At 36.9% G+C, this 16,385-nt stretch overlaps 1 protein-coding gene and 1 long non-coding RNA gene across 3 annotated transcripts in view; one reads left to right on the top strand and one right to left on the bottom strand.

Moving 5' to 3' along the window:
- The window catches only part of PHF2 (PHD finger protein 2), a 132,391-nt gene extending 120,553 nt beyond the window's left edge, over window positions 1-11,838 (top strand). Inside the window, exons 19-22 of the mRNA XM_088134165.1 lie at window positions 2,476-2,571; window positions 3,624-3,733; window positions 6,031-6,292; window positions 9,777-11,838. Of these exons, the coding sequence (XP_087990291.1) occupies window positions 2,476-2,571; window positions 3,624-3,733; window positions 6,031-6,292; window positions 9,777-9,865 (557 nt within the window). The 3' untranslated portion in view covers window positions 9,866-11,838. The remainder of the gene's footprint in view (window positions 1-2,475; window positions 2,572-3,623; window positions 3,734-6,030; window positions 6,293-9,776) is intronic.
- The window catches only part of LOC148216715 (uncharacterized), a 78,478-nt gene that overhangs the window by 48,982 nt on the left and 13,111 nt on the right, over window positions 1-16,385 (bottom strand). The window lies entirely within an intron of this gene.

Below are 16,385 nucleotides of genomic sequence, written 5' to 3'. Positions count from 1 at the left end.
CTCACTTGGATAGTGTAATAAAGGCTGTTTGACCCAGGCTTCGTTGAGTTAGTTTTAGGCTGTTACCAAACTGGGTAAACATTCAAATGATTTTCCCTTGTGTACCTGTGTGGGGATAATTTCTGATGCCTTGACAGAAAACATTCCTTTATGATAATTAAAGCAGATTCCAAGAACTGGGCATCTGTAAGTTCAGAACCATAACTTTAGCTTCGCTATGCAAAACAAAATTTGTTTTCACCAAGTCTTTGTTCAAGAAAGTTATTGCAACTTCTGATTGTCCTTATCAACCATAAAATCCCAGTCCAGAAATGTGTAGACAGATCTCTCTGTGTTCTTCTTCTTCATCCTGTCAATTAACACTTTGTCTTCCTGTTTCCAGTCCATGCTGTATCATATTCTATAAATTTTAAAAACAGCTTACGTTGCAACATGCAAGTTCAATTTGGGGGGGGAGGGCGGGGAGAAAAGGAGAAACTTGTGTGCTGCTTTTTAAAATAAGTGATTGAGTGATTCGAGGCACTGAAGTAATGCTTCATCAAAGTTAAAGTAATTTCATTTTTTAAATGGAATGTTAAGGGTGGAAAGAGAGCCAGTTTGGTGCAGTGGTTAAGGCACCAGACTAGAACCCAGGAGACTATGAGTTCTAGTCTTCCCTTAGATATGAAAGCCAGCTGGGTAATTTGGGCCAGTCATTCTCTCTCAGTCTTAGGAAGAAGGCCATGGCAAGCCACTTCTGAAAATATTGTCAGGAAAACTGCAGGGACTAGTTCAGGCAATCACCAGGAGTCAAGACTGACTCAAAGGCAGCAAAAATTAAAATAAAGTGACAGACTTTGAGGTGTCTGTAAAAGTAGATGGATATACTATTATTTAGCTTCTAAGAAATATACATATTTTAGGAATGTACACAAAATTCAATTAAAATAGTTGTCTTTGATGCAACCCCTTAAAAACATATAATTTGTCTCTGCTTTCAGCATCTAATGTGCTGAATATTAAAAATACATATTGAAATCTTATGAAATTAAATGAAAACGTGACTCCTCATTGTACAGATTTGACAAAACATAAACACATGTTAAAATTACAGTATCTGAAGATATATCACTCAAGTTACATTAACTTTAAAACTTTGCAGAAGTATAATGTAGAGACACGCACTTAATGTGACATCCTGAAAGAAGAGAAGATTGTACTGGGGAGATAAACATTCTAGCTAATTACATATTTATGCTACCACTTAATAGGTCTGCTTTGTTGTAAGATGGTTTATTCCACCAAGGTTCCATTAGTGCTACATCTGGTCAGCACATTTTCAGTTAGCGGCTAAACTGTGCAGTTATTCCCAGTGTATATATAGTATTGCCCTAGCAGAAGAAATGAAAACAAAACCTCCATTTTGGGTAGGTTGTTCAGTTAACTTGAATTTATTTCAAACCATAATGCAATTTAGCCTAGAAACTGAGGATTATTGAAAGGAAAAAAGAAATGTCCCTACAGAAGTGAAAATGGAATGTTAGGGAGCTTTGTTGCAGAGAAAGCAGTATTAAAATAATTTCTGTCTAGTTATAGAGTAAGCTTCTCATATAGGTGGGATAGATTTTAAATATTTTTTAGCGTAGTGGTTAGAGCATCATCCTTTGATGCGGAAGACCAGGGTTCAAATCCCAGCTGGTACCTACCTTACAAGTAGGAGTCCTTGGGCAAAGACCCCCTAACGCTTCACCTACCTACCTCGGGTATGAGAGTGACATGAACTAAGAGAGTCATGCCAGCGTGGACATCGCCCAGATTAATAAGGTCCATGCCAGATGTTGGGGAACCAGTACAATCTAATGATCACATGCTTGTTAAAAAAAATCCAGCTCCTCCAATGAATTCTTTTGCTGGAATTCACTTAACAACCATGCGATTTGCTTAATGACCATCATAAAATGGTCATAAAATTGGGTCCAGTCACATGATGACTCACTTAATGACCATGCCACTTAATGACCAATTTTCTGGTCCCTATTGTTGTTAAATGAGGACTATCTGTATAATATATAAATAAATCAATCCCCTCTCACTCCTATGGGTGGTATGTCTTCCTCATTCTCAAGGCCTCTACCAGAAGCCTGGGAGTTTGAGGGTTCTGTGTAGTATCTTCGCTGATCCTAGCACTGCACTCTTCTGGACAGAGATGTTGTCCTTGGGATCTGTTGGAGCCACTTGAATAGCAGAATAATTCTGCTGTTTTCCCCAATGCAGGAGGCCAGCCAGCTACAAAATAGAGAAGAGGCAGGAAGCTATGCCAGTAGCTATATCTGTTGCTGCTTAAGGTTCAGTAGCATGGAAAGGCCAAAGTCAGTTATGCTGCCAAACTGTTGTTTGAGAACTGATGATATTAGTCAGTTTTCTACAAGGATGAAAGGGTTGCCCTAATTTCTAATGCCATTCCAGGCTCTCTTATTATTATTTTTCATGTTTTAGTTTATCCCTCCCTTGAATCAGATGAAGATAATCCAGTGTTCAAATCCCGATCAAAAAAAAGGAAAAGTTCAGATGATGCACCATACAGCCCGACAGGTAATATTTTTAATATTTTTAAATGCAAACTCATATAAGATAAACTCATCATAGATTTCAGTGATTTTAGTGTGGAAAATATCTTGCTCTAAGTAGTTTGTCCTGGCCTGTTGGCACCCAGTCTGTTTTCTTTACTATCTTTTAGTATTACAAAAGACAAAAGTAGAAAGAAGAGCATTACTATTTTCTGGATTGGGTTTTGGAGATCAGAAACATGGTATTCTTGAAGAATTTCTACAGAGTTTTTTGGATCTAACTAAAGTCTTTTCAAACCAATTTTGTATTTTGTGCACTAATCGTACAGTGGCTCTGCTTTTAAATTTCTTGGAATATTCTGAGAAGTTTTGGGGCCAAATACTCCAAAGTGCTTTGAAACACTGAGGATCCAAATCATACTCAGGACTCAACTAGTTTTTTTTTGTCCTTCCCGGGGGGTGGGGAGGGAAGAACTGTGGGGACCAAGGGAAAGTTTGCTTTGATTACAAGAACTTAATAAAGTTTTTGCGAAAATCCATTCTATTATTTCTTCATTTCAGGAATCTAATTTAGGATCTGATGGAAAACCTGGGCATCAGAATCCTTGTTCATTTACTGCAGATCATAGAGCTATTTATCAGAGTTTTGCTTACTGAACAGACTTTTTTAAACCTCTCCCTTTCTCTATTTTTTAAACCTCTCTCATCCTGTAATTAAATGCTCCTAGACTGCACCATACTCTAGAACCTGGCTAAAATGGGATTGGGTTATTTGTGGTTTGGCACAAATACAGCCAATGCAGGCATTGTCTTAGCATCTTGTGGGAATCAGGCCATCACATTAAGCCATAATAAATGGACATAGCATGTTATGTGATCATAGTAATATGTTTGCTTAACCTAGGTTTAGCAGTTTGTGGGAATCCAACCTATATTTCATCTTTTATATTAGAGTTTATATTATTTGTTTCTTTGCAGTATTTGAAATAGTTAAGGTCCTGTCATTAGCAATATGTGTGGATTGTATATGTACTCTACTCTGTTACCTTTACTGTTTAATTTTCCTTCTGCATTTAGCAAGAGTTGGTCCATCAGTACCACGGCAGGACAGACCAGTCCGAGAAGGTACAAGAGTTGCTTCTATTGAAACTGGACTGGCGGCAGCTGCTGCCAAATTATCTCAGCAGGTGAGCTTTCCAAATAGGGTCCTACCATCACCATCCCAAAATGTTGCTGTTTGGCAACCAGTTTTTGTGGTTTCTGCTTTTAGTATAAAGAATTGTTCTATTTTGCAATCCTCAGCCAATGTTTAGGATTGCCTCAGTAAAGCATTTTGAGACTTCTTAGAAATTAGAGGAACACATACAGGGCAGAAAGTAAGGTAAAATAAGCTTCAGAATGCTGCAAAGCTTGGATACACATAAGTGATTACTCCCAGTGGCATCTGGGGAGAGCAGCAGGTTTAGGTCCACCCACATGAATTTACTGCTTCATTCCACTGAGTGGTAGGGTTGACCATTAAGTACTGCTGAGGAATTGCACAAAGATGCTTTCAGGCTAGTAGATTCAAGTCTGAAGGGTTCAGCAGTAGATTTAGCCAGTCTCCATGGCATCACCCAGAATCCAAGCAGAAGCTTCAAAGTTTCAGAGAATTTCAGACATGTTTGTTTTGTATTTCCCGGAAAGGAAGGATTACAAAGATTATCATAGTAAGGAGTAAGGCATAATTTAATAATGCTCTGGTTCAGAACTAATATGATAACTTTATTGAAATTCAGACTTAACCTCAAATAAAAGGCGTGTAAAGAATTTTCTAAATTAAAATCATTTTAGAGAAAAAATTAACTAATATTAATAGAGGCAGCTATCTTAAGATAGGAATTGCTTACTGTCATGCTTTCCAGCTACCAAAGATAGATTGCAGTCCTGTTAATGTTAATCTGGTGATAAGGTCTGCTGTATACAGTGGAACGTATTTCGATAGCACACTCAGGATTTGCATTATTTGTTGATAACAATTAGATTCAGGCACACTCAGTGAAAGCACCTGATCTATAGTATGTATGGAACACCCTTAAATATGCCAATCCAAAATGACATTTATATTGCAGAGGATTATCTATAGATTTGACTAAATTTATCATTACTTTGATTGATGCTTCCCACACACACACTTTTTTTTTTTTTTTGGCAATAATAAACCTAGCACTGGCAGCAAGAACTGAATCAATTTTTAAAAATTTATTTATTAAAACATTTGGGGAAAAACAGAATAAATAATAACTAAAAGAAGTAAAATAAGAATAGTGGATAAAAGAATAAAATATCAAAGAATAAACAGGTAGTTTACAATTGTTATGAACTTTGAAGTTCAGTATTTGATTATGTAGAAATGAGTACATTGTATTGTTTAAAAATTAGCTGGAAATATCTATAAAATAACTATGAAATCTCTGTAAAAAGATATTAGTATCACCGCTATTTATCATTATTCCGAGGCTAAATGCACATAATCATATAAAAAAACAAAATAGAAAAATAGAAAAAGAATCAATAACAACATTATTGGAAAAATCCTCACTTTCAAATTCCTTCCCATTGTACCCCAACTTATAATTACAATCAATATGTTTATAAGCATTGAACTTATTTCTGATTGTAGTCCTTACATCAATTGTTTTCTCCATAATTTAAGTGTCTAAGTTTGCCTTGTTGTGTAACGTATGATATACAGGGGAGCTGTTCTTGCTTAAATCTGGTCAAGCTTCTGTTCTGCTGAGTCAGTTTTAGAAGTTGTATCAATTGATCTGCATTAAAGAATATGGACAGTAAAGGTTGTGTACCTTCAAAAAACAATGCTGCAAATTCTGGCTTCAACTTTTTTTGTGACATCATTATTTCACAGCCCTTCCCAATGAAGCCTACCTGGTTTTTGTTTGCTTAGTTTGGTTTTTAAAGTAGAGCTGCTGCCTAGCAAGACATTGGATAATATGTATAGCTTTACTGACTTCTAAAAGCTAAATACTGTGTTTTATTTCTTAAGGTTTTGTGTGCGTGTGTTTATTTTTCTCTGTCACAAAGGAATCACTTATGATTTCTAAAAAACATAAGAACAATTCTAATCATTAACATGTTTTCAACAAGCTTAAAGTACTCACAGAGATAACAATACAACTCATGGAAAAACTTACACAACAGGCAAATATCTGTGGAACATTTCAGGATCAACACCCTGAATTGTTCTGGGAAACTGACAAGTTATTTGGGGTGGGATTAGAAAATCAGCTCCTTGTTTTTTTTAAAAAAAATCTTCAATTCTTCCTCTTTGTCTGCATTTTTCACAGCGCACATCAGTTCTCTTGCATACATCCTTTGAGTAGGACACTTTCCTTAATGACCATTTATCGCTCTTTGGAAGCTAACGATAGATCCTTGTCTCTCCTCCGCCTTTCTCTCTCTCCCTCCCTCTCACACCCTTTGAAAGGAGGAGCAAAAGGGCAAGAAGAAAAAGAACACCAAAAAGAAGTTATCTCCCAGCAATGCCAATAAAGTCCCTCAGGAAGGCAGCTCTCCTGAACCCAAGCTGGAGTGCCATAGCAGTAGCTTAGCAGACCATGAGTACACAGCTGGTGCCAGCACGCTTGGGGTGGCCCAAGTGAACAGAGGATCTCAGCCCATGGCCCCAGGAGTTTTCCTTACACAACGGAGAGCCTCATCGTCCTCGCAGAATAATGCAGCTGCCAAAGGTACTTTCCATAGATTTGTCTCGGAAACGGTGTAAGATCTGATCAGCCAACCACAGGCTTTCTTTGTGAGGCTGGAATTGTTTTATGTAATCGAGTTGGAAGGAGAGTTCTCCTATTGCTTTTAAACACTCTTCAGATGTTCTTATTATGCCCGTATGCAATAAGCTGTGTGAAGGACAAGTCTGTGTACGTTTGTTCCTCATCTAAAATCAGGGATAGGCAAACTTTGGATGGTAGTGGAAGAAATTATGTATATAAGTACAGTATATCTACTTTACCGTGGGGGAAAACTGAGGAGGACAGTAGGCAAAATAAATGGGATTGTGCCATGTACTTGGCAAGGGCAGGATTTATATTGGATCTTTCCCTGCCCCCCCTCCTGCCCAAGGGATTTGCCTGTTCTAGGGTTTACCTCTAATTTCCATGTGTTTCCCATCTCAAAATGGAAGGAAACTGCACACTCCTTTTCAGCAATTGCAGGTGTGGCTCTGGGTGCCACAGGAGGGACTGGAGGTAAGATGTAGCCCAGGAGGTCTCGGGTTCCCCATCCTTGCTTACCTCAACACATCCTTCATTATTTTTCTATTTTATTTTATTATTTTAACAAGTACTTGAAAGCACAATCAAGAAAAAAGAGGAGAAAAGGAATAGAAGAGATTTATAAGCTGCATCACATGGAATAAGAATGTTCAAAGTAGCATTAGATTAGTGTTGTACATAAAGGTGTTCTTCTATCAGTGTAGTACTTTAAAAACCACTGTTAATATCAAATCCATATTCAGTAATTAACAGAGGCAAGCAGTATAATAAAAATCCTCAACTGGAATAAACAGTTAACAAGGCATTTGTATCTTATCCAAGATAGTCTATCTGTATTATAAAAACGTACTATTCATAGTAAATTATATCTATCTTTCATAAGTATTCTGATTGTTGCATATCAAAGGTCATGTTTAAATTCTGCATCCATTTAATCATACAGTCTTTGACTTGTTCAGTTTCTGAATATTAAATATTATTTACAATAATCCCTACGTAGTGTTCTGAATTTTGTGTTATAAGCTTTTCAAATTCAATTAGGTCTCAGAATGTTGTTTTTGTAGTTTGTTTTGAACTATACTACTTATTTGAAGACATTGAAACCATTGAGGCATTTCTGAGAATCTCAAAGGATTTCATGTTTCTTTTGTTAGGAGTTAAAATTTATAAAATTAAAATATATAAAATTGATTAAAATGTCATCAATCAATGCTTACTGTATTTTTAAAGTAGATTCCCAGGTATTTGATCAGGTTAACAGTGAGGTTAAAACCCTGGTCTTTGCTGTAAATATTGCTTTTCCAATTCAGATAAGTTAAAAGTAATAATTTGAATCATATTAATCTGATATCCCAATATGCCCTTCACATTTGTCTGAAAATTAGTACCTATCTTCAGCTAATTTGAGGCTCACCTTCATAAGGGGATGTCTGCATGCCATGCTGAGTGCTACATTCATGTTCTGATGAACATGAGGGTATCTCCCCTACAGACCCAGTGGCGAAAGGAAATAAAGGAGGAGGTAGTGCCAGAGAAATCTACAAGCAAAGAGAGCCAAGATAATTGCATCTTTTACATAGTTTAGTCCTCAGAAATCCATTAAATATACTTGAAGAGAATTTTAGCTGTCTATATTTTGTAACTTCTTTCTAATCGCTTTCATGAAGATTTTTCATTCTTACAACTGGCAAATCAAATCTCCTTTAAACTTTTTTTCCAATGGAATTGGGTAAAATATGGGTATAGAGGAAATGTGAGGATCTCTTAAGGTGAAACCAAAACCAAAACTACATAAATTTTGACTATAACTTTCAGGTCATTTAGCTGCTGACCAGCAATTATCATACATATAGTATTTGGCAAGTCTCAGTTCCTTGTACTAATCCCAGTAAAGAAATATGTCCAAAAAGACATACAGGTAGTGTAAACTGGGAGCATCTGATCCTTTGGCATCATAAGGATATTTCAGCTGATAAAAAGGTGAACAGATGGCTTCCACAGACTCAGTTTTGTTTTTCTTCTCTGACACTGTAAATATTCCAGACATTTGTTCATATATGTTTGGAAAGGTGAACAGCTGTGGAACACCTCTGAAGAACCAGATAAGTAACAGCTGGATTTTACATTTTTCAGAAATGGGGGTTCTGTTCATATTTGAGTCTTTATCCTGGCAGCCTTCAGAAGGGTCCTGGGTACAACCTGATACTATCTCAGTCCCTGAGAAGGCCTAGTTTGAAGCCAACTCCCATGTTTAATGACCAAATGCCTCTTTTTCTGTTTGATTTGTTTGCTTGTTTTTCACTGACTAGGAATTCTGAGAACTGTTGGTCCAATATATCTGAGGGCACCAGTTTGGAGAAGCCTTTAATACACGATCAATAATATAATTGCATACCATATGGATTTGGGGAAAAAATGTCAAGATGACTGATATAAAACATGAGCAATGAGTCTTTGCAATTCTTATTCAACCTGCAAAGTCTATGCAAAATAGTTTTTGGCTTTACAATTTATTGAGAATTTATTCACAAAACCCACTGAGATCTTCTTTGTTGCTCTTCAGATAATAAACATTTACTCATTTTTATCTAAAAATAAATGTTTTTATAACCTGAATTGACCATCCAGTGTACTGGCACGCATGGGGTATTTATTTTATTATGAGGGAGGCATGAATGGACAAAACAATATATAATAGACTAAATTATCCACAGAAGCATTTGTGAAATGTGTCCCAAGATAGATCAAATTGTGACCTTGCCTAATTCAAGAAGTGGCAAGGAAGGGAAAAGGCAGGAGATATCATAAAGAAAATACCTTTTTAAAAAAATACTCAAATGAATTGAGAATGACACCATTTACTACTTGTCACAAAATCTAAGCAATTATTTGAATCAGTTTCATTCCTCTATAAAACTAATACAGGATAAAACTGAATAACTAAGCAGCTTTTTTTCAACATATGGAGAACACATGTTGTCTACCCTCCACCTTAGTGTAGAGGATGATACGATGACAGTTCCTTCTGTGATGCTTGACTTCTGATGGATCATTTGTACATGCAAAAAATTACTTAGAGCTGTAGTAACTTAGTGATAAATGTGCTTCTTAATCCAAGGCATAGAGTCATGCAGTAATCAAGAGTACTTGGGAATTATCTGATTAAAATACCACAATTTTGAATTGATTAGATGGTTGTAAGCAAGCTACCATTCTCTTCATCCACAGCCTTATTTAAATTTGGGGTGGGAAAAGGTGCTTGAAGTATTTAACTGGCTGTTTCTTAAATGCATTTGTGTTAAAGAGAAATGCAGTTGAATCTTTTCTAAATGAATTTTCAGTTGCATTTGTTTCATCCCTCTTGGTCTTCAACTTCTAGTTTCTTTTGGTTGTTGCTGCTACTGTTGTTTTCTGGCTTACCCTGTCTCTTTTCTGCTACTTCCAGGGAAACGTACAAAAAAAGGCATGGCCACAGCTAAACAAAGGCTTGGGAAGATTTTGAAAATTCATCGGAATGGGAAACTTCTCCTTTAAAATCCGGTCATAATTGGGACTATCAAAGTTCAGCATATCCTGAGCTGTCACACTAACTCTTCAACTCTTGAAGGACTCCAGTAGTATTGTGCAACATCTTAGGGACAATACCAGTTAACTTTTTGCCACCACTTTAATAAATTCTTTTTAACTTTCAGCAGTTAAAACCTGTACAGATACTGCTATAAATATTTTTTAATATAGATGTCCTTTCTCAAATTGCTGAGAGTGACTAGTTCGCAAAAAGTTAATACTCCAAGACACTGAGGATCATTCCAGTTTTAGGAAAGTATCCCCTTTAACTTGTTTATAAGTGAAGAAAAAGCTGTTGTTTTTAAGAGTATGCACATTCGTTTCAGTTACACTTCTTTTATCAAAACTGAACCAATTTTAAAGAGGTATCTGGTTAAGAGGCAGAGTTTTTAAAAAGTTCCTCAAATTGACTTTTAGACAAGGGAAAGAAATTTCTGCCATGACTATTTGTGATATAACACATGCATGGAACAATATGCATAATAAAATATCTAGTTTTCTTTATCTGGCTCATGATAAATATGATTTGTTCAGTAGAGAAGTTAAAATTGCACTTCAGCACTGCTAAAACTTTCCCTATAACCAGACATTGGAGAACTGTGGATAAATTAATTTATTTTATGTGCAATGCAAGATGAATTCTTAGACATTATGGATTACAAATCCAATTTAATTGGGTAATGATTTGGATGTCCTGTAGGTAAATAATGAACTGGTGCAGTTCTTTGGAAATCAGTAGGGTTTTTTTTTTAAAATTAGCTTTGGTTGGTGTTGGATTGCAACCTTTTCGCTGATAAATTTTCAACACTCCCCATTTCTTATATATATATTTTGTGTTTTACTTTAGCCCCTATGGTATATTTCCCATGCTCAATGTCTCTGTTCTCATAATTGAAAGTCAATAAGTGATAGGAATTAAACATCAGCAAACAGTAACAACCCTCCTCTCCCTGCTAAAATCTCACAGTTATGTATAATTGAGTAAAACATTACAAATGAATTGGTACCTAAAAATCAAGATCTGAAAACACTGACTCTTGACTGTACTTGTATAAGATGGTTTACAACCTACAGGGGCTAAAGCAAAATCAAGCCAACTATATTATATCTTAGTATGTTGTGTGAACCAGGCCATCAACTTAAGCCATCATGTTGTTTGCTTTGGCTTCACATATTATGTGAATAGAGCCACTGTAGTTTTGTAACCCATAGTTCACAGATTAATGTGTTTACATCCGGTCTGAATTTGATCGTTTCTTTTCTCTTTCTCTCTCTCACCTGTTCTAGCTAAAGTTTGTTTACATGACCACGGAAACTGGAAGTATTTCTTCCCCTGTGCCAGTAAATCCAGCATAGCTGTTTTGAAATTATCCTCATTAATTTCCAGCATATGGAACTCTGTATGACATGGCAGGGTGGAATCAGCCATTAACATTGTAGCTTCTGCGTGGGTGCTCACAATGCACTGATAACATGCAAAATGAGAGAATATGTAGGAGAAGAGATGCCACCGTTTCATCCTGAGATGATGCTGCCAGCACCCTTGGCCTGCAAAGGGACAGAGTCTCAGTTTTAGTTGTGTGACCTGAGTGGGTGGCAAGCATATCACCAACGTATTATAAGGTGGCATCCTTAGTCAAATATCCCCTTGCTTATTTTTTGAAAGGGCTTTTGATCTTTGCACCTACATTCATGACTACCTTTTGCCTTATAAATCATTTATGTTGTCCTGAGATGAAACAAATGAAGACAAAGGTATTATTCACCAGTGGCTCTGTTTTTTCACCTTTAGTTCCCTGGATCATGGATTAATCCCTGGATCATGTAAACAAACCAAGCAAAGAAGTTGTTGTCCTGGGACCACAAGCACTTACCTTCTGCCCTATCACCAAACCCTTTCCTTTGAGCTGCATATCAGGAGAAAAAGTGCCCCAACAAAATTGTTTTTTTCAGAAAGGAACCCACATAAAACGTTTTAGTGCTTGTGAACCCCTTTAATAATATAAAATAATGGATCAGCCATTTGTAGAAGCCTCAGTTGCAAGCCATGTAATGAGGTGGAAAGAATGTGCAGCCCTATCAGAGAGGTATTGGAAGCTTGTGACCTTCATATCAAAGCACTTCCTTTCAGATATGCTCGTCTGAAGGAACAAGGGCTGTGCCCACCTAGGGGTCAGGCCAGATGAGAGCCAAGCTTATTGACAGTTGAACTGGATACTTGTTGCTTTTGAACTCTCTTAGTGTTTGGTGTAGAATGCATTATATTTTACATTAAACTTGCTTGTCTGCATATAAACACTTAGAGCACAATCCTATGCATGTTTACTCAGATATCAAACCTGTTGTGTTCCATGGAACTTAGTCTCATGTATAGAGTACTATGTACAGGATTGTAGCCTTAAGGCGTTACATTTGTTTCTCAGGCAATTCCAGATTTTCATTTATAGATATGTGTCTGAAAGCATATTTTTTCATAGAATCTAGCCTGTAAATAGCTTTTTAAAGTACCTTCTTTTTTATAAGATCAAAGTATCTTTAGACATTTCTTTCTATAGAATAGTTCATTAACCTTTATACAAATTTTTTGCTGAGTATTTTGCTGGGTATTTTAGGTTCTTGACTCTGTAAGAGATACTCTGTTTTTGTCCTTGATTTAAAAATTACTTTTTTCTCCCTTTTTTAATTTTGGCATTGCCTGAAAAACAAGTAAAATTTTGTGCAGCCTTATACAGAATCAAATAATAGTACAAAATTATCTATTTAAGATACAATATGAAGAAGAATCTTCGACTTTATAATACCAGCTCCTTGTCTCAATTCTTGTATTATGAGGGGATACAATTATTTTATTAGCACCTTGTGAAGTGTTTCTGTGTTTTGTGATGATGTAATTTATTAATGTTTGTAGCTTTTTATATTTGTACATTTCTTATGAGCTTTGTTTATATACACATTACCTGGATGTGATGTCCATGAGGAAAAAATAAAACAGCTATAGAAAACAACTGAGGCCTTATTAACTAACCTTTCTAGTTATGGTGGGAGACTGGGTCTGAATTCTTGGCGTCAAAAATGTTAGTTGAATAGGGCCCCAGGGTTAAGCAAGTTTTTTAAAGCTTCCCTAGTATACTGTTATTGTCAAGCATTTATATAACGCAGACATCATGCTGGTTTTATTATTATTATTATGTTTATGATTATTATTTTCACAACATGTACATTTCTAACAAAGTTTATTGTGGCTATCTATTACAGTGTTTTATTTACCAGTTCATATCAAATGCTCTTGTATCAAGTCCATGAAATCTAAGTAAACTTAGATCAAAATTTTAAAAGTAAAATATTTCAGGTTTTGTATAGAATTGGTGTTGGTGTGTTTATTTATATTCTACATTTAAATTATTCTTCACCAGTGACTGAAGAGCATTCCCTGCTTTGTTGCTCTCAGAACTGGTTTCCTGCCAAAGCATGCCAGCCCTTCAAGGCACATCTTCGGCTAGAAGTCAACGTGGCTTGATCAGTGGAGGCCAGGATCTGAATCCTGGTAAGATTGATGGTAGTTCTTGCTCCCAGGAAATGATAGTTTGCCGTGCTAGACAACCTCAATAAAGGAACAAATATACCAGCTTCCCAAGTCACTTATTTTAAAAGCCATTTCACTTCCTGGACAAAGATAATCACAGTGGCATTTATTTCTTACTTGTTTGTGTATTATTCAGCCAGTGATGCATTCACTTTAATCTCACATTGCACGGAGCTTGTGCTTATGCTGGGCTGTGCTTATGCCTAGCCCAGCACAGCAGTGCCTAGCTGGTGCCATTTTACTCTATTCCAATAGTAAGGAATGTATGTAGCTCAGGGTGGAACTGTTGGGTTCTTGGTGTTCTCTGAGCTTCATTGCTTTCTGGCAGACATTTCATTACCCGACTAGGTAACATCATCAGTGCAAGGGAGAGTGGGGTTTTCTGGCCATTTATATATAGCTTGCCCTGCCAATTTCAACTGGGAAAATGTTGACATTCTAGACCAGTGTTTCTCAACCGTGGCAACTTTAAGATGTATGGACTTCAACCCCAGCATGCTGGCTGGGGAATTCTGGGAGTTGAAGTCCATACATCTTAAAGTTGCCAAGGTTGAGAAAAAATGCCAGGGAGTTCCTGGAAGCTTGACATTCAGACAGATCAACCATCAACAGACACAGAGATAAACCTCATCAATGCACCATTTAAGAAAAGACGCAACCAAAAGTCAAGGAAGGAAACAAATAGCCCAGAGCACATCCTCCTTAGCAGCTGACATCCAGATAAGCAGGGAACAGCACCAGATAAACAGTCAAAGAAGAAACAATACCCTAATCTAGGCACCATCAAGAAAGAAACTAGACCCCAGCCAAGATTGGCAGAGCAACCTATATATAAACAGCCAGCAAACTCCACTGTGGAGTAGCAAAAGGAACACAGTGTTGATGACTGCTGGGTAATAAATGCACCAGTCAGAAAACAGAAATCTCATTCTCACATAAAGTTTATTTAGGAACACTAGATGCATGTCAGGCTGTGAGGTTTAGGGTGTTTAAACTATAGTAACAATGTAAAAAATTACCTATTAACTTGGATCTAGAGATCTGTATTTACTGACTGTATGTACTATATGTACTTTTGCTTCAATGATACACCAACACACACAAAAAATGCACATTCAGAAATGTATCTAAGTGCTGACACCTTTGTTTATGCAAGATATGGTCTGGGCACCATAGTTTCTGTGAGCAGAAGAAAACATGAAATCAGCCTGATTACTTTCTTTCCCGATGACAATACCAAGATGTAGTTGCTCTTTCTGTTGTTGAAGACACGTAAGATGGGGCTAGGGGTTTATTTATTTTATAGCACTTATATGGCTGCCCAGCTTGAACAATGTGACTGTGGACAGTATACAAAAATCAGTAAACAAAGATACCAGAAATTCGATATAAACAATTAATTGGCAATTGGGAATTCAATTTTATTGCATTCTTCTAAGCAGGAGCTCAGATCATCCTGACTCAAATGTTCCAGGAAAGAGCCAGGTTTTCACTGCCTTTCTAAAGGCCTGCAGGGTTAAGGCCATCCATACACTGGAGGGAATATCATTCCAGAGGGCAGGCGCTGCTGTAGAAAAGACATGTCTCCTAGGTTCCATAAGATGGCATTATTTCAAAGGGGGGACCAAGAGCATGCCTACCCTATTGGATATCATTGGGAGAAGGTGGTCCTGCAAATAGCCTGACACTATGCCGTGTAGGGCTTTATAGGTGATAACCATCACCTTGAATTGCACCCAGAAGCCTATAGGAAGCCAGTACAGCTTACAGCTAGTGGTGTTGCATCTGTGTATTGAGCAATGCCCATAACTACCTGTGTGTCACCACATTCTGGACCAAGTGTAGTTTCAAGGGCAGCCCCAGGCAAAGTGCATTGGAGGAGTCCAAACAGGATGATTAGAATGTCCACAAATGGAGCCTCCTGATCTAGGAACAGGTGCAATTGGTGTACATGATGGTTGTGCAAATTTGATAAGTCAAATGCTGCAGGTGCTTAATGAGAATGGGAGCTGGTATAAATATCTATTGAAACACAAACGAGAAATCTTCATCTCCTACCCACAAAAATATGATATGGAGTGAAACTACGCAAGAATGTTACCAAATATTACATGAACTGGCAAGCAATATGTAATTTACAGTGTGCCATTATCACAACAAATGTATTGGTTTCCCTGTGGTGAAAAAAAAGTGGAATTCTGGTTTGCAATATAGCATCAATGTGAACATCTGAAGATGCCTGTTCCTGGAAATTTCTCTGGGATACACATCTATATCTTTGACCTTACTTTATTATCAATATCTACCTAGGGTATCGCTAGATTAAAAGGTGAATGACAGAATAAAAATAGCAGAGCTGTCAGAACAAAACATGGTCGTTGGAATCCTATTCCCACTCCTGGTAGCACCTTTTCCAGCTAAGAAATTTTATTAAAAGGCATAAGCTTTCAAGAGCTGCAGGTCATTTTATCAGATGGATATTTATTTTTTTTTGCCACCAGAGACTAACCCAGCTCTCATCCTACAGTGTGCCTAATGGCTGAACAAAGCTGTAGACCTAAGATCCTGGCAGGATGCATACTCAGAAAACCAAGGTTCCAGTCTGAAACCCTGTGCATGGAGCAGCATGAGTGAGAAAGGTAGGAAAGAACATGTTGCAAAAGTGGAAGAATATTTTTCTTGGAACTTTTATTCTATATAAAATTGGAAGTCTTCTTGAACTTTCTGTGATATTCAAGTACTGTAGGTCAGCATTAATCATAGGAGAACATGCAAGAGGGTGAGAACCACTGAATCCAGTGGGGCTTATTTCTAATTTTACATGCATAGAATGTATGTCTAATAATACATATCCTGATTTTTTTTCAATTATGAAAGCAGTGACTTATAAAATGCAAAATTATA

This window comes from Python bivittatus, unplaced genomic scaffold (genome assembly GCF_059951505.1).
Source record: "Python bivittatus isolate LINGU-HERP-01145 unplaced genomic scaffold, Pbiv_v1 ctg000080_np1212, whole genome shotgun sequence".
NCBI lineage: Eukaryota > Metazoa > Chordata > Lepidosauria > Squamata > Pythonidae > Python > Python bivittatus.
The sequence above is the reverse complement of the archived record's forward strand: the minus strand, read 5'-3'. Positions and strand labels throughout refer to the sequence as shown.